The sequence below is a fragment of the Scyliorhinus torazame genome, chromosome 9, assembly GCF_047496885.1.
Source record: "Scyliorhinus torazame isolate Kashiwa2021f chromosome 9, sScyTor2.1, whole genome shotgun sequence".
Lineage (NCBI taxonomy): Eukaryota > Metazoa > Chordata > Chondrichthyes > Carcharhiniformes > Scyliorhinidae > Scyliorhinus > Scyliorhinus torazame.
This window is the reverse complement of record NC_092715.1, coordinates 20,052,831-20,069,941: the sequence shown is the minus strand read 5'-3', so window position 1 is coordinate 20,069,941 and position 17,111 is coordinate 20,052,831. Positions and strand designations below refer to the sequence as shown.

General features: G+C 51.2%; 1 protein-coding gene across 3 annotated transcripts in view; it reads right to left on the bottom strand.

Moving 5' to 3' along the window:
* LOC140429095 (sialic acid-binding Ig-like lectin 15) overlaps nucleotides 1-15,679 on the bottom strand; it is a 41,624-nt gene extending 25,945 nt beyond the window's left edge. The window contains exons 1-3 of one of the 3 annotated variants that reach the window (XM_072515659.1): nucleotides 15,536-15,679; nucleotides 5,808-5,918; nucleotides 1,506-1,871 (exon numbers count right to left, since the gene is read on the bottom strand). In XM_072515659.1, coding sequence (XP_072371760.1) covers nucleotides 1,506-1,871; nucleotides 5,808-5,918; nucleotides 15,536-15,584 — 526 coding nt within the window. In that variant the 5' untranslated portion in view covers nucleotides 15,585-15,679. Of the gene's footprint in view, nucleotides 1-1,505; nucleotides 1,872-5,807; nucleotides 5,919-13,987; nucleotides 14,168-15,535 lie in introns of those variants that run through there. The other 2 variants (XM_072515660.1, XM_072515661.1) reach the window with 2 other exon arrangements.
* Nucleotides 15,680-17,111: the final 1,432 nt, after the last annotated feature.

Sequence of the window (17,111 nt, the reverse complement as noted above, 5' to 3'; positions counted from 1 at the left end):
GTCACTGTCTGTGCGGAGTCTGCACATCCTCCCTGTGTGTGGGTTTCCTCCGGGTGCTCCGGTTTCCTCCCACAGTCCAAAGATGTGCAGGTTTGGTGGATTGGCCATGCTAAATTGCCCTTAGTGTCCAAAATTGCCCTTAGTGTTGGGTGGGGTTACTGGGTTATGGGAATCGGGTGGAGGTGTTGACTTTGGGTCGGGTGCTCTTTCCAAGAGCCGGTGCGGACTCGACGGGCCGAATGGCCTTCTTCTGCACTGTAAATTCTATGTTAATTTCAAAAGAAAATTGGATTGGCACTTGAGAATAAGCCAGGTAATGAGGATTGAGCGGGTAAATTGGACTGAATGGATTGAGAGGCAGCGTGAACTCAATGGAAACTTCTTTCTGTGCTGTTGTGATTCTATGATTAATATTTCATTTTTGATGTGGGACAAATTGGATGGCTTTTTAAAAGAGCCAGCAGAGACACATTGCTATGAATAGACTCCTTCTGGGCTTGATCATGCTACGATTCTATGAAGTAGGTTTTAGTATCTTAGTCCACATGTTGTGCCTCTACAGTAAACATTCACTCCCTCCATCACTGACACACAGTGGCAGCCGTGTGTACCACCTACAAGATGAACCGAAGGAAGTCACCAAGGTTCCTTTGACAGCATCTTCCAAACCTACAACCTCTACTGAAGAATCTTGCTTTGGACAACATGAAGATGGCTTCATAGTCTTGGATATATTAGGTATTTCTTAACAACTGAAAACTATATGGGTATATATAGTAGAAGATACAGTATGGAGCTGACTCCATCATAGGTCTTTACACTTCTACATCCATCTGTAGACTGAACGTAGATCTGGGTCATATGTCTCCTTACATCACTGTGTGGGTGATACTGAACTCAGTCCAACATTAACAGTGTATGTCCATATCTTGCCGCTACATCTACCATCTAGAAGGACAACAACCAAAGAACAAAGAAAAAAACAGCACAGGAACAGGCCCTTCGGCCCTCCAAGCCTGTGCCAACCAGTCTAACCAAAAACCGTATACAGGTCCGAGGTCTTTCTCCCTCTATTCCCATCCTATCGTATCTGCTTCCACCACCTCCTCCGACAGCGAGTTACAGGCACCCACTAACCTCTGCCGGCAGCAGATACCTGGGAACATCACCACCTGGAGGTTCTCCTCCAAACCACTCGCCATCCTGACTTGGAAATATATCGCCGTTCCTTCACTGTCCTTGGGGCAACATCCTGGAACTCCATCCCTAACAGCACTGTGGATGTTCCTGCACCCACGGGCTGCAGCGGTTCAAGAAGGCAGCTCACCCCCACCTTCTGAAGGGCAACTCTGGGTGGGCAACAAATGCCCACCTTAACAGTGACACACACATCCCATGAATTCATTTTTAAAATATCTCAAAACCATCCAATGGCTAAATCAGAAAATATACCGGTCGTCAAAAGTTATGTTTTCATATTATCGTCGACCTAGATCTTTTCTTACCAACGACCCGTAGTCTCGTCACATCCCGAATCACATATTCCCGTCTCCTTCTCTTGATGTGGACGTGACAGAAGTAATCATTGGTGTCGTTCAGCTGCAGGTCACTGATCCTGAGGGAGGCGTCTCCTTGGGTTAGGTTTCCGATCAGTCCATATCGATTTTCTTCATTGACAGTAACCGAGTCGGTGACGCGAGAATCGGCAGCGAGGGGACGAGTGTGATTAAAAACAGTGCACTCTGTGTATGGATCCCCCTTCATCCAGAGCACAGTGAGGGAGCTGGCAAACCGGTCAGGGGGAGTGAAGGTGCAGGGCAGCGTGACAGAATCTCCTTTCATCCCAGTCACAGGCCCCGTGTTGTTCTGACCTGAGATAGGGAAGGATTTGAAAGAATGTACAGTATAAGCCTACTTGTGACACCAATAAAGATTATTATTAGATGGATAGAGTTTACATTCTGTTTGTCCATGTGGCAATATTCACTGAATCAGAAAGTGAAGCACCTTTAAAAGGAATACTAGAAATAATTGCATTTCTGTAGCACCTTTCACAACCTTGCGATGTCTGAAAGCACTTTTAAAGTTTAGTCACTGCTGCAATACAGGAAACACAGCAACCAATTGGTGCACAGCAAGCTCCACAACCAGCACCCTGATCATAACCAGGTTCTGTTCTTATTGCCATCGGCTGGGGGATAGACATTGGCCCGGAAACTTGGGGTTACCTCCACAGCTCGTTTTCCACATGAGGGCCATGGGATCGTTTCCAAACCCTGAACGATCAGGTGAGACCTCAGGTCGCGTTCTTACCTGAAAGGTGGAACCTCTGACAGTGCAGCACTCCTCCAGAACCCAAATAGGAGGAGGATATTCGGCCTTTTGCGCCTACTCTGCTGTTCGACAAGATCATGGCTGGGCGGGTTGTGTCTCAACCCTGCTTTCCTGTCCGCCTCCCCTTGGCTCCGTTGTCTGTCAAAGATCTGTCTCACTCAGTTTGAATATATTCAACGACCCAGCTTCCCCTGCTTCCTGGGAAAGAGGATCCCACAGACTAATGACTCTCCGAAAACATCCCCCTTTTCTCCATCTTATTTTAAAACCTTTGCTCCCAGGTTCTAGCCCCCCCCCCCCCCACAAGAGGAAACATCTGCCAGATATCTACCCTGTCAAGTCCCCTCAAGATCTTACATGTACAATAATATCATCTTCCATTCTACTAAACTCCAATGGTTTAGGCCCCAACCTGTTCAACCTTTCTTCATAAGATTAGCCCTCTATCTAGGAATGAGTTAAGTGAACCTTCTGTGAACTGCTTCCAAAGCAATTGAACCCTTTCTCAAAAGGGGGCACCAAAACGTTCCACAGTATTCCAGCTGTGGTCACACCAATGCCTGATACAGTTTTAGTGAAGCCTCTCGACTCTTATGTTCCATCCACCTTACAGTAAACAACAACATTCTGTTTCCTTCCTAATCGCTTGTTGTACTTACATATAAATGTTTTCTGAGTCACGCACCAGGACAGCCAGATCCCTCTGTACCACTGGATTCTGCAATCTCCCTGAATTTAAATCATTTTGCTTGTTTTTCTAGTCTTCCTGCCAAAGTGGACAAGTTCACATTTACCCGCACCATACTCCAACTGTTAATTTCTTTGCCCATTCATCTCACCTATCAATATCCCTTTGTAGACTCTCTACCTCCTCTGGACAACTTACTTTTCTGCCTATCTTTGTGCCATCAGCAAATGTATCTGTCACATATCCAATCGCTACATCTCAAGTCATTGATATAAATTGGAAACAGTTTGGGCCCCAATACTGATTACGCTTACAGCTTGTCAACACGAAAAAGACCCATTTATCCCTACTCTCGGTTTCCTCTAAGCTCTGTGCATGTGAACATTTTAACCCCCACGCCATGAGATATTCTTTTGCATAGTAACCTTTGATGTGGCACAGTTTTGAACAAAAGGAGGCTGCCATTTAAGACGTAGTTAAGAATAACTTTGTTCCTCTCTGAAGGACCTGAATCTTTGGAACTCTTTGTCCCAGAGATGGATGGAGGCAGGGGCAATGAATATTTTTAAGGCTGAGGTGGATGGATGCTGAGCTGACAAGGAAGTCAAAGGTTATCAGGGGCAGGCAGAATGTGAAGTTGAGGCCACAATCACATTAGCCACGATCATATTGAGTGGCGCAGTGGTCCACGGGACTGAATGGTCTACTCTTGCTCAAAATTCATATGTCCCATTGTTCATGTGAGGCAAGGGCTGAGTTAATTGCCTCAGAATACTCAGTTTCTGATCTCCTCTTGTGGCCTTAGTGTTTATATGGCAGATCCAGTCTTGTTTCTGGCAACCCCGGAGATGTTGAAGGCAGGGGGTTGAGTGGCGGAAGTGCCATTGAATATCAAAGGGAGATGGTTAGATCCTCTCTTGGTGGAAATGGTCGTTGCCTGGCACTTGTGAGGTGTGACGATTACTTGCCACTTATCAGCCCAAACTTGAATGTGGACTAGGTCTTGCTGCACATGAACACGGACTGCTTGAGTATCTGGGAATGATGGAGTCCAGGGGTTAGCTGTACATGAAATAGAACAAACAGGACTGTGAAGTGAGGAAAAGGGGGGGTGGGAATAATTGACATGAAAGGAAAATTGCTTATTGTCACAAGTAGGCTTCAAATGAAGTTACTGTGAAAAGCCCCTAGTCGCCACATTCCGGCGCCTGTTCGGGGAGGCTGGTACGGGAATTGAACCCGCACTGCTGGCCTGCCTTGGTCTGCTTTCAAAGCCAGCGATTTAGCCCTGTGCTAAACCAGCCCCTGACAGCTCTCTCAAAGAACCAGCATGGACGCTGTGGGCCAAATAACCTCGCGACTCTCTGATCCCAACTGTCGACAATCTGACCCTCGCGACTCTCTGATCCCAACTGTCGACAATCTGATTTTTCAACTTTCAACAAATTCTCACCTGCCACCACAAGAATTGTTTGAAACAAGCTTCCGGATGTTTTATCCGAATATTCCTTCAGATTCACAAGACAAGCAGTTTGCCAATAGTTACCATGTCGGGATAGCTGTTTAATCATTATTTTAAAAAAATATTTTTCATTCTCCTTTTTCATTTTCTCCCAAATTTACACCCAACAATAAACAATAATCATTCATGAATGTAACGTCAATCCCCATATCAATAACAACGATCCCATCGCCCACCAAACCCCAGACATTGGCCCGCATGTTAACATAAACAAATGACAAAAAGGAATCAGTTTCACGTGTACTGTCATGATATTCAGGTAAACATCATAGCACATACATACTGATGGACAGATCAACGGACCAATCAACACACACACAACACCACAGCCAATCACAGGCAAGAGCATACACAGTACAAAACAGGGAACACGACACTTCCTGAGCATTCCAGCAGGAGACAGCTCAGGGCACAGAGCTCATAGCAAGCCACTCATGCATCCACCATGTGCTGAGTGCCACTACAAGATAGTATTAAGAATAGGTCCACAGATTCTAGGGTTATGATCGAACCTCAGTAACCAGTTTACCACTGTAAATAAATGTTAGCAATAAAACTGAGTTGTACCATTCGCAACCGTGTTGGTTTGTCTGTGTAGCAGAGTACCCAACACATCATGTACCACTTTAGAGATTACCCTAAACACCTCCTTCCAGTAATCCCCCAGCTTTGGACAGGACCAAAACATACGAACGTGGTTCATATTCCACAGATGGACCATCTTCTACTCCCTCAAAGAGTCGGCTCATCCGCGCCCTTGTAAGGTGCGCTCTGTACACCACCTTCAGCTGTATCAGCCCCAACCCCGCGCACGAGGTGGAGGCGTACACCCTCCGGAGCACCTCACACCAGAACCCCTCCTCCATGCCCTCTCCCAACTCTTCCTCCCACTTTGCTTTGATCCCTTCTAGCGGCACCCTCTGCTCCTCCGATACTACCCCCTTCTCCAGTCCCCCTGTCGTCAGCACCTCCTCCAGCAATGTGGAAGCTGGCTCTACTGGGAAGCTCTGCATCTCTTTTCTGGCAAAGACTCGAACCTGCATGTATCTAAATATTTACCCCTGCTGCAGCCCATACTTAGCTGTTTAATCATTATGAAAGCGTCGTTCTCTCTCGGATTCCCCATCACTCGATAACGCGCGCCATTATTCTGGTGGATCCGATTCGCAAACCCGCTGCTCTGTGGGTTTAGCGATGGGTAATTTGTGTAACTAAAAGGCACCATATTTGTCCACGTTTCCATCCACGTGACTGTGATGTTACCTTTATATCCCAGCTGAGGGTGAGGGAACTTGCAGAACAGAATAGTGGCCTTCCCTTCCCGACCCGTCACTTTATCTGGTGTCTCCGCGCTCCAGCCGTCCTCGCTGAAACCTGCGCAGCGTCACAACATAACGCAGAAGAGCACAGAATTCATCAAAGATCTCTCAACCTTCTCATTAAACTTCCTCCCGTGCATTCTCGGAAATAGGATGCAGTAACTAGCGAAGGCTGCTTTGGCAGCCCCAGCAAGGACAAGGGCAGCAGCTACATTGGAAAACCACCACCTGGAGATTCTCCTCCAAGCCACTCACCACCCTGACTGGGAAATATATCGGCCGTTCGTTCACTGTCGCTGGGTCAAAATCCTGGAACTCCCTCCCTGACAGCACAGTGGGTGTACCGACACCACATGGACTGCAGGGGTTCAAGAAGGCAGCTCACCACCCTTCTCAAGGATAAATAGGAATGGGGCGTTGGGCAGTAAGTATTGGTTATGCTGGTGATTCCAAACAATTAATTAAGAAAAACACTTTCCTTCCAAAATCCTGGGCGGGATTCTCCACTGCCGCGCCCAAGTGCCCACGCCGTCGTGAACGCCGTCGAGGTTTACGACGGCACGAAAAGGCCCCTATCCTGACCGATTCAGGGCCCAATAATGGGGTAGGAGCGGGGCCGCGTCATCCACACGCGCCAGGCCTTGTCGCCGCGTAAAGGCAGCGCCGCATAACTGGCGTCCCCCGCGCATGCGTGGTTGCTGCCTTCTCCGAGTCCGCCCCGCAAGAAGATGGCAGACGGATCCTTCAGAGAGGACGGCCCGACGACACCCCACATTTGAGGTACCCCCCGGTGCAGGATCCCCCCCCCCCCCCCCCGCAGGCCGCCCCCCCCCAGCGTTCCCACGCTGTTCCCGACGGCAGCGACCGGGTGTGGACGGCGCCGGGGGGAACCCGCCGTTTCAGGCTGGCCGCTCGGCCCATCCGGGCCCGAGAATAGCGGGGGTGCCGGTGAATCGCCATTTTGGGTGTCTCGGGCGATTCTCCGGCCTGCGGCCCGCGGAACTCGACGGGGCCGTTCCCGCCGCTTGGGAGAATCGCGGGAGGGCGTCGGACTGGCGTCGCGGGAAATTTTGGCGGCCCAGGCGATTCTCCCAACCAGCGCGGGAGTGGAGAATCGCGCCCCCTATTTTTTTCTTTACTCGTTCACAGGATGTGGGGGTCGCTGGGTGGGTCAGCATTTATTGTCCATCCCTAATTGCCCTTGAACTGAGTGATTTGCTCGGCCATTTCAGAGGGCAGTTTATTGTCAACCACATTGCTGTGGATCTGGAGTCACATGTAGGACAGATCAGGTAAGGACGGCAGGTTTCCTTCCCTAAAGGACATTAGTGAACTGGTTGGGTTTTTAACGACAATTGATGATGTTTTCATGACTTTAATTCCAGGGTTTTATTGAATTCAAATTTGGTGGTGGAGGCAGGGCCTCTCATAACATTTAAGAAGTATTTAGATGTAGCGTTTGCGACCTCAGGGCACACAAGGCTATGGGCCAAGTGATGGAAAAAATGGGACTAGAATGGTTGAAACTTCTGAGTGGGCAGTGAGAGCGTTGGACCAGACAGGATGAAATATCTTCTTCCTCGAGCCTATCTAATGATCTTGTCGATACCTCTGAGACAGCATTCATTCCAACCCATTGCAAAACCTATTCTGGCGTGCATTGAGCTGCTACTGATTTAAAATTCCTCCCACGCTCCTTGATTTCAATCCAAGGCACCGAGATGCTCTTTTAAACATTCTGCAGCTTGCTAACCCATTGCAGGGCTCTGTGACCTGCAGCCCCATTCTGAAACAGTTATTGGTCCAGCCACCTTCCTTCAGGAGGAGTTTGAACTGGTTTTATTTGGTTGGGTGCCTGCTCTCCCCGTCCATTACTCTGGGAAATCTTCAGTTCCCTCCTGAGACCTGTTGGCCTACACAGCTTCCCCTGTTCCATTCTATTTTCCCAGTCCATGTTCAGCAGCCAAGTAACATCGCCAGGGTCTGTGTCCCCATTGCCTTAAATTAACTGGGGTTTTCTGCAGCCTCAGCAGTTCATGGCATTGTGGTTAAGCAGACCAATAAAGGACATGTGAGGTTGGGATTATTGGAAGCCATATGTGAAAGCTCCAGGGATATATATATAGGATATAGGACACAGAAACAGGCCATTTGGCCCAACCAGTCTATGCCAGAGTTTCTGTTCCACTGGAGCTAAAGAAAATGATTTGATAACATTTTTCCTCAGTATCTGAAATTTCTAATGTCCAAAATGCCGTCCTTTGAGGAGGTGGTTGCATCGTGGTTTTCTCACTGGACGAGTATCCCAGCGACCCAGAGTACTTTGGGGTCCCAGGTTCAAATACCACCACTGCAGATGGTGAAATTTCAAATCAATAAAAAGCTGGAATTAAAAATCTAATGCTGACCATGAAACCCTTGTTGTAAAAACCCATTTGGTTCACTAATGTCCTTTCGGGAAGGAAATCTGCCATCCTTAGTCTGGCCTATGTGTGATTCCCGACCCATAAAAAGGTGGTTGACTCTTAACTGCCCCCCTTAGGAGCAATCAGGGATGGGCAATAAATGCTGGCACAGCCTGCGACGGCCATGAACAAATAAAAAAAAGTTTTTTTTCTTTATCCATTCTTGAGATGAGGGTGTTGCTGGCTAGGCCAGCATTTATTGCTCGTCCCTCAGTGCCCTTGGGAAGGTGGTGATGTGTTGCCTTCTTGTACTGCTGCGGCCCATGTGGTGTAGGTACACCCACAGTGCTGCTAGGGAGGGAGTTCCAGGGTTTTGATCCAGTGGCAGTGAAGGAACGGCGATATATTTCTAAATCAGGATGGTGGCGTTCTTTTGTCTCTGCATCCTTGTCCTTCTAGATGGTAGTTGTTGTACCCTCAATAACGACGCTTAGAGAGTAAAACGGTAAAGAAGGCTTTAATAGGCTAAGAACTAGTCTGGTGCTGAGACAGGTGCTTACTGGGTGCCGCCCACAAGGCGGGCCCTTATATACGGCTCCCAGGTGGGCGGAGCCCGAGGCAGAGTCCTCCAGGGTTCCAAGCCCGTTCTTAAAGGGGACATCACCTTACATGATGACAAGGGTACAATAGTACAGTAACCGTTCATCACATTCACCCCCTGTTTTTAAAAAAAGTCCAGCGGGGGTGAAGTGCCATCATAAGTCCATTCGTCTCGGTGGCCTGATCGTCCTTATCGACCTCCTCAGCTCGGGCGGTGATGCGGCGGCCACGGACATCTTAGTTGACACGGCCAGGAGGAGGTGTGTTGTAGTGGGGGCCGGGTCCTGCAGGGGAGCTGCGAGGGAAGGGGCGTCTGTAGTGGGGGAACCAGCGGGTGCCAGATCCCGGAGGGAAACCGTATCTTGTCTGCCGTCGGGGTACTCGACGTAGGCATAACTGGGGTTGGTGTGGAGTAATCGGACCTTCTCGACCAGGGGGTCCGTTTTATGGCTCCTCGTGCGCCTCCGGAGAAGAACAGGTCCCGGAGCCATCAGCCAAGGTGGAAGTGAGACCCCGGAGGTAGACTTCCTGGGGAAGACAAACAATTGGTTGTGAGGGGTCTCATTTGTGGCCGTGCAGAGGAGCGACCTAATGGAGTGTAGGGCGTCGGGCAGGACCTCCTGCCAGCGGGTAGTTGGGAGACTTCTCGACCGTAGGGCCAGAAGGACAGCCTTCTACACTGTTGCGTTCTCCCTCTCCACCTGCCCGTTTCCCCGCGGGTTATAACTGGTCGTTCTGCTCGAGGCAATGCCTTTGCTGAGCAGATACTGACGCAGTTCATCGCTCATGAACGATGTACCCCAGTCGCTGTGGATATAAGCGGGGAAACCGAACAGGGTGAAGATGCTGTGCAGTGCCTTTGTCACAGTGGCAGAGGTCATGTCGGGGCAGGGAATGGCAAATGGGAAGCGGGAGAACTCATCGATAACGGTGAGGAAATAGGCATAACGGTTGGTGGACGGAAGGGGCCCCTTGAAGTCCACGCTTAGTCGCTCAAAGGGCCCTGAGGCCTTCACGAGCCGAGCCTTGTCTGGCCAGTAGAAGTGCGGTTTGCACTCCGCACAGATCTGGCAGGCCCTGGTCATGGCCTTGACCTCCTCGGTTGAGTAAGGTAGGTTGCGGGACTTGATGACATGGACGAGCCGGGTAACCCCCGGGTGGCAGAGGTCATTGTGGATGGCTTGCAGGTGGTCCTCATGCGCATTGGCGCACGTGCCGCAGGACAGGGCATCTGGGGGCTCGTTGAGCTCCCCTGGACGATACTTGATATTGTACGTGTAGGTGGAGGGTTCGATCCTCCACCTCAAAATTTTATCGTTTTTTATTTTGCCCCGTTGCGTGTTATCGAACATATAGGTGACCGACCGTTGGTCGGTGACGAGGGTAAACCTCCTACTGGCTAGGTAGTGCCTCCAGTGCCGTACAGCCTCCACAATGGCTTGTGCCTCCTTCTCGACTGCAGAGTGTCGAATCTCGAAGGCGGTGAGGGTCCAGGAGAAGAACGCTACTGGTCTGCCTGCCTGGTTGAGGGTAGCAGCCAGGGCGATGTCTGATGCATCGCTCTCTACCTGGAAGGGGATAGTTTCATCCACCGCGTGCATAGCAGCCTTGGTGATATCGGCCTTGATGCGATTGAAGGCCAATTGAGCCTCAGCCGAGAGGGGAAAAGTGGTGGTCTTTAGGAGTGGGCGGGCTTTGTCAGCATATTTGGGGACCCACTGGACGTAATAAGAGAAGAGCCCCAAGCACCGTTTGAGGGCCTTGAGGCTGCGGGGGAGAGGGAGTTCCTTTAGGGGGCGCATGCGGTCGGGGCCGGGACCTAGGACCCCGTTTTCCACGACATAGCCGAGGATGGCTAGCCGGGTGGTGTGGAAAACGCATTTTTCCTCGTTATAGGTCAGGTTGAGGGCTCGAGCGGTCTGGAGGAACTTTTCGAGGTTTGCACCATGGTCCTGCTGGTCATGGCCGCAGATGGTGACATTGTCCAAGTACGGGTATGTAGCCCGCAAATCGTACTGGTCCACCATTTGGTCCAACGCCCTTTGAAAGACGGAGACCCCATTTGTGACACCAAAGGGGACCCTGAGGAAGTGGAAGAGCCGGCCGGCTGCTTCGAAGGCAGTATAGGGGCGGTCTTTTGGTTGGATGGGGAGCTGGTGGTAGGCAGATTTGTGGTCGACCGTGGAAAATACTCGGTATTGGGCGATCCGATTTACCATTTCTGCTATGCAAGGAAGGGGGTACGCATCGAGCTGCGTGAAGTGGTTTATGGTCTGGCTATAATCCACGACAATCCGTTCCTTCTCCCCGGACCGGACTACCACCACTTGTGCTCTCCAAGGGCTGTTGCTAGCCTCGATGACCCCCTCTCCCAGTAAACGCTGGACCTCTGACTTGATAAAAGTCATATCCTGGGCACTGTAGCGCCGGCTCCTGGTGGCGACGGGCTTACAGTCGGAAGTGAGGTTCGCGAATAACGAGGGGGGTGCGACTTTCAGTGTCGCAAGGCTGCATACCGTGAGGGGGGGGCAAGGGTCCGCCGAACTTCAGTGTCAGGCTTCGGTTGCTGCACTGGAAATCCAGTCCGAGCAGCAGGGGGGCACAGAGGTGGGGGAGGATATAAAATTTGAAACGGGTGTACTCGGCATCCTGGATCGAGAGATCCGCGATACAGTACCCCTTGATTTGTACCGAGTGGGACCCGGATGCGAGAGCTATGGTTTGGGACACGGGATGGGTGCGCAAGGAGCAGCGCCTTACCGTTTCTGATGAATAAAGCTCTCTGTGCTCCCGGAGTCGAAGACGCATGAAGTGTCGTGCCCGTTGACTTGGACCTTCATCATCGAGTTCTGCAGATGTTTTGGCTGAGTTTGGTCGAGGATGATCGCTCCCACTCGCGGGTAGTCCGAGTCCTCAGCCGAATCGGACTCGTAAAATGGCCGTCGCCGTCGGTCGCACGTGTCGGGTCGAGAAGATGGCCGCTGACAAGATGGCCGCTCCCATGATTCGCACAAGGCAGATGACGCGTCGGGTCGGAAGGGGGCGTGTCGGGCCGGTGCGCAGCCGCATTGCGAGGCCTGCGGGCCTGAGAGCCTGAGAGCCTGATTTTTGGGCCGGCTGTTCTTTGTTTTTCGGGCCCCGGGGCCTGGCCAGGCAGACCTCACAAAATGCCCCTTCTTCCCGCAGTTGCTGCAGATCGCGGAGCGGGCTGGGCAGCGTGGCCATGGATGCTGGCCCTGCCCGCAGATGTAGCGGGTGCCCCCAGGATGAGCGGTTCGCCGCGCGGCGCAGGCCTGTAACGTGGCTGAGTCTGAGGAAGTCCGAGGGGGGCTCGCAGAGTCCGCGGGGTACGTACCTAAATTATGTCGGGCCACTTCCAGCGAGGAGGCGAGCGTTAGCGTGTCCTGGAGGTCTTTTGCCCCGTTTTCGAGTAGCCGTTGCCAGATGTAGGTCGAGCGGATGCCGGACATGAACGCGTCTCTGATGTGCAGGTTCATATGGGCTTCCCCTGTCACATCCTGATGGTCACAGTCCCTGGCAAGCGCGGTGAGTTTTTCGACGAATTCACCTAGCGATTCCCCCGTGCCTGGCATGTACCTCGTTGATGGGTTTGACGAACCGCTTGCGGAGTAACTCAACCACCTCTTCATAAGTAGTCGCCTTTTTGAGCGTGGCGGAGATTCTGTGACTCACCCGGGCGTGGAGTAGGCGCAGCTTGCGAGGCCCCAGGATGGGTTTCTCTGAGGAGTCCAGGTAGGCCTCGAAACATCGGAGCCAGTATTTAAAAATGTCTTTTGCCTCCGGTGTCCGTGCTTCCAGGTTGAGCTTCTCTGGTTTTAGGCCTGAGTCCATCCTGATGTAGTTTAGCTTATTAAATTGTTGTACCCTCAATAACAACGCTTAGAGAGTAAAATGGTAAATAAGGCTTTAATAAGCTAAGAACTAGCCTGGTGCTGAGACGTGTGCTAACAGTGGTGCCGCCCACAAGGCGGCCCCTTATATACGGCTCCCAGGTGGGCGGAGCCGGAGGTGGAGTTCCCCAGGGTTCCAAGCCCGGTCTTAAAGGGGACATCACCTTACATGATGACAAGGGTACAGTGTTACAGTAACCGTTCATCACAGTAGTGGTCATGGGTTTGGAAGGTGCTGCCTAAGGAGCTTTGGTGAGGTGCTGTAGTGCATCTTGTGGATGGTACACATCGCTGCTACTGTGTCGGTGGTGCAGAGAGTGAATGTTTGTGGTTAGGGTGCCAATCAAGCAGGGCTGCCTTGATCTGGATGGTGTTGAGCTTCTTGAGTGTTGTTAGAGCTGCGCTCATCCAGGCAGGTGGAGAGTATTCCACCACACTCCTGGCTAAAATGAAGAATGCAAATTTCTCAATGACATGATTAACTGCACCCAATGAAAATTCTTGTGTGTTTTAAAGCCTTCATTAAAATCTTTACTTTAAGGTCTCAACCTTCCCCAAAACCTGAACTTGGACTCGATAGATTTCCCCAGAGCTATGATTCTGTTTAGATTGTGAAATCTGAGCATACATGGTGTACCCATTCTCCTGGATGCATCTCAGTGTAATTCAGTCATCTGCATTGATACATCCGCCCAGGGTTGGAAACTCCAAGTTACACAATGTCTTGCTCACTGAAGCTCACCCTGCAACCTGCCATCCTGGTACGCCCATCACCGGTGACTGCTGTGGATGCGTTGGCAAAGCACATGAGGGTACTGTCACCTGGTGGCCATGCAGTCGGGGCAATGCATGGGCAAGTGAACAGTGCACCCCAAAGCCCCTGGAATCATTACCACCCTTCATAGTAACCCATGACAGGCTTGATGTCAATTGGCGAACTGTGCCTCTGTTTACTGCCCACTCAAAGCACCCAGCCCTCCCTCCCCTTCCATTCCAATCAACCACAGCCGGGCGAACCCCCACTTTTGGAAGTAATTCATTTTGGTTGAAAGTTTGAAAAGAGACATTTTCAACGAATCATTTTAAAGAGGGTTCGCGGACAGAGGGGCATGTTGAGTCTGTGCACAAATCTTTAAAAGTGACGGAACAAGCATAATATGGTGGTTTTATTAAAATAGGGATAAAGGCTTTTAAAAAATTAAACTCACATGATGCGGGTGTCGCTGGCGAGCCCAGCATTTATTGCCCATCCCTAATTGCCCTGGAGAAGGTGGTGGTGAGCTGCCTTCTTGAACCGCTGCAGTCCATGGGGTGTAGGTACACCCACTGTGCTGTTAGGGAGGGTGTTCCAGGATTTTGCCCCAGCGACAGTGAAGGAACGACCGATATATTTCCAAGTCAGGGCAGTGAGTGACTCGGAGGGGAATTTCCAGGGGGTGATGTTCCCATGCGGCTGCTGCCCTTGTCCTTCTAGATGGTAGAGGTTGCAGGTTTGGAAGGTGCTGCTGAAGGTGCAACTGTACTGTTCCTAGCAATGGACATCAGCTAACCTCCTTACCCAGAGCGTGGTGAGAGTTGGAGCCATGTAGGACAGTTAATGTGAACGGTGTAGGTGCATTTAATGGAAAACGAGATGGACAGGAGGGTAAAAGGAACAGAGTGATTTGTTGGTCGGGTGAGTTGGATGAAGTATAAACCTCAATGTAGACCTAGGGCGGGATTCTCTGAGCCACCGCTCGGCGCGGGGGCTGACAATGGGCGTCAAACCCGAGATCGGGTCCGACGCCGCTCTCGCGATTCTCTGGTCCCTGGACAATCTCCGCCAACCGGGTGCCCGCGGTCCGTGGCCGTCCTAGTGGGGAGCAGGGGCATCATCCACCGGGGGGAGGGCCTCCAGGATGGCCCGGCTATCGATCGGGGGCCACCGCTCCGCGGGCGCGCGCGATCTGGGGGGGGAGGGGCCTATCCGCTTGATGCTGCTCCGCGGTGTGGGATCGCTATGTCGCGTGGGGCGGCCGCCGCAGGCCACCGCCGCGCCCATGCACGGACCCCCGACCGGACGTGCAGGGCCCCGTATCGGCAGCCAGAGCTGCGAGGAGCACTCCGGGGCCCTGTTGGCCCCCTGCAAAGCGGGGAATCACCCTGGACTATCTCCAGGTAAGTCCAGAGTGAATCGTGCGCATTCCTTCGCGGGCGTGGGGACATAGTCCCATTATTGGAGAATGCCGCCCAAGGTCCTGGTTCTCTGTTGTAACGTCTATGTCATTCTGTGTACTGAGCAGATCGATGACCACTTTGGGCTGCCCAGTTCAGTGACTCATTAGACAAACTCAGTGAGCCACTGGGTTGGTGCAATCATTAACTGGCACATTTGTCTTCAATTTGTTTCAAACCACATAACAACGATTTGTTATTTTGTTCATTCAAAGTGCTCCCACCAGTTAACCAAAGGGTAAAGAGCATCCAACGTTTAGCATTGAACCGTAAACCTTCTCTCAAGTATGGTAAAGAATTCATGAGGGTGACGAGATGTTTAACCAGTCTTGAAGTCAATCACCTTCGTACTGGACTTAGGCGTGATTGAGAAGGTGATTTCTAAGCTGTTAATACTCGCTGTGGGTCCTCGCCCGCATCTGACTTGAATCCGTTAACAATCTATCAATAATCTAGAGAGCGAGAGGGTCAATTTCTGGCCGTTCATGACATATTGAAAAGACAAAGAGATAAATGATTGCTACACTTAGTGAGTTACCCACCTCCAGTGCAAATGGCCATGGCGATGATACAGACCAAAGCGACCAGCATGGTCCTCCTCAATCCCCCAGTCTTCAGTCTCTGGGCTCAATCCGCTCAGCACTGAGTGATCCTGAACGGCTTCTATTTTGTTTCCTCCAGACAGTGAGCATTAAAATGCACACTCCACCCACAGCCAGGCACTTTAACTCTTCGATTGCCAGGTTAAAGTGTGAACTGATTTCCTCCTGCAGTCTGTTAATGTTCTTATTGAGATCCTCAAGAGACGGTTAAAGAGACAATGGGAAATATCAGGGTAGACTTTGGACTTGATGCCGAGGTGGTAAGGCTGGCATTGCGGAGTCTCAGCTCCCTGAAATCAGCCTGATTTCAATGTGAAATCAAGGGGTATGAAAGTGACACAGTATTCGCAGCACTGAAAAAGGTCCTTCAGCACAACGGATCAATGTTGCTGTTTCTGCTCCACACAGAACTTCCTCCAGCCAGTCTTCATCCAACCCGATCAACAGGTCCTTCTATGCCCCTCTTCTATACCCCTCTCCCTTGTCTGTTCATCTAGCTCATCCCTAAATGCAGCTTTGGGCAGCAGGGTGGCACAATGGTTAGCACAGCTGACTTACAGAGCCAGGGACAGAATCGAACATGGGTCCCTGGAGTCTGCACGTTCTCCCCGTGTCTGCGTGGGTTTCCTCCGGGTGCTCCGGTTTCCTCCCACAGTCCAAAAATGTGCGGGTTAGGTGGATTGGCCGTGCTAAATTGCCCCTTAGTGTCCAAAAGGTTAGGTGGGGCCACTGGGTTATGGGGATAGGGTGGGGGCTTGAACCCAGGCAGGGTGCTCTTTCAGAGGGTTGGTGTAGACCCGATGGGCCGAATGGCCTCGTTCTGCACTGCAGGGATTCTATCCTCGATGAATTGTCTCACCTGCTCCCGGTGGTGTTGAGTTCTCACCATTTCCCGGGTAAACATAGTTCTCCTGAATTCCTGCCTATTGGATTATTAGTGACTACTTTATATTCATGGGCCACGAGATTGGACTCCTCCATAACTGGAAACATCTTCTCTGTGTCTGCCCTGCAGAACCCTTTCATCGTTTTAAAGATCTCTGTCGGGTCACCCCCTCAGTTTTCTCTTTTCTAAGAGCAAGATTTGCATTTATAGTTCAGTAAAGTCGGCATCGTCCCAGAGGGTCATGGGCTGCTTTTCCTTTTGAGGGGGAGAGCTGACCGGTGGTGGTTTAACCTGAGGGTCACCACACCTCAGGCGAGGGGCCAGGTTGAGAAGGCCAGCAGGTACGGGTATTTAACCTCAGCCGGTATGAGAATCCATGACCACTGGGCATTTTAAATCACTTCACAAGCCAAGGCAGTACTCCTTACAAACCTCAATGGGAAACACATCTGGGCCAGGAGCCTTACCCATTTGCATCAGCCCAATCACCCTCAGCACTTCCTCTGAGCCTAACGGGGCCTCCAACTCCTTCCTACTCTCCCCCTCTACCATCGGGAAAGGCAACCCCCCCCCCCCCCCCCAAGAACTCCGCCAAGTCCGACGCCCTCTCCGGGGGCTCTGACCTATAGA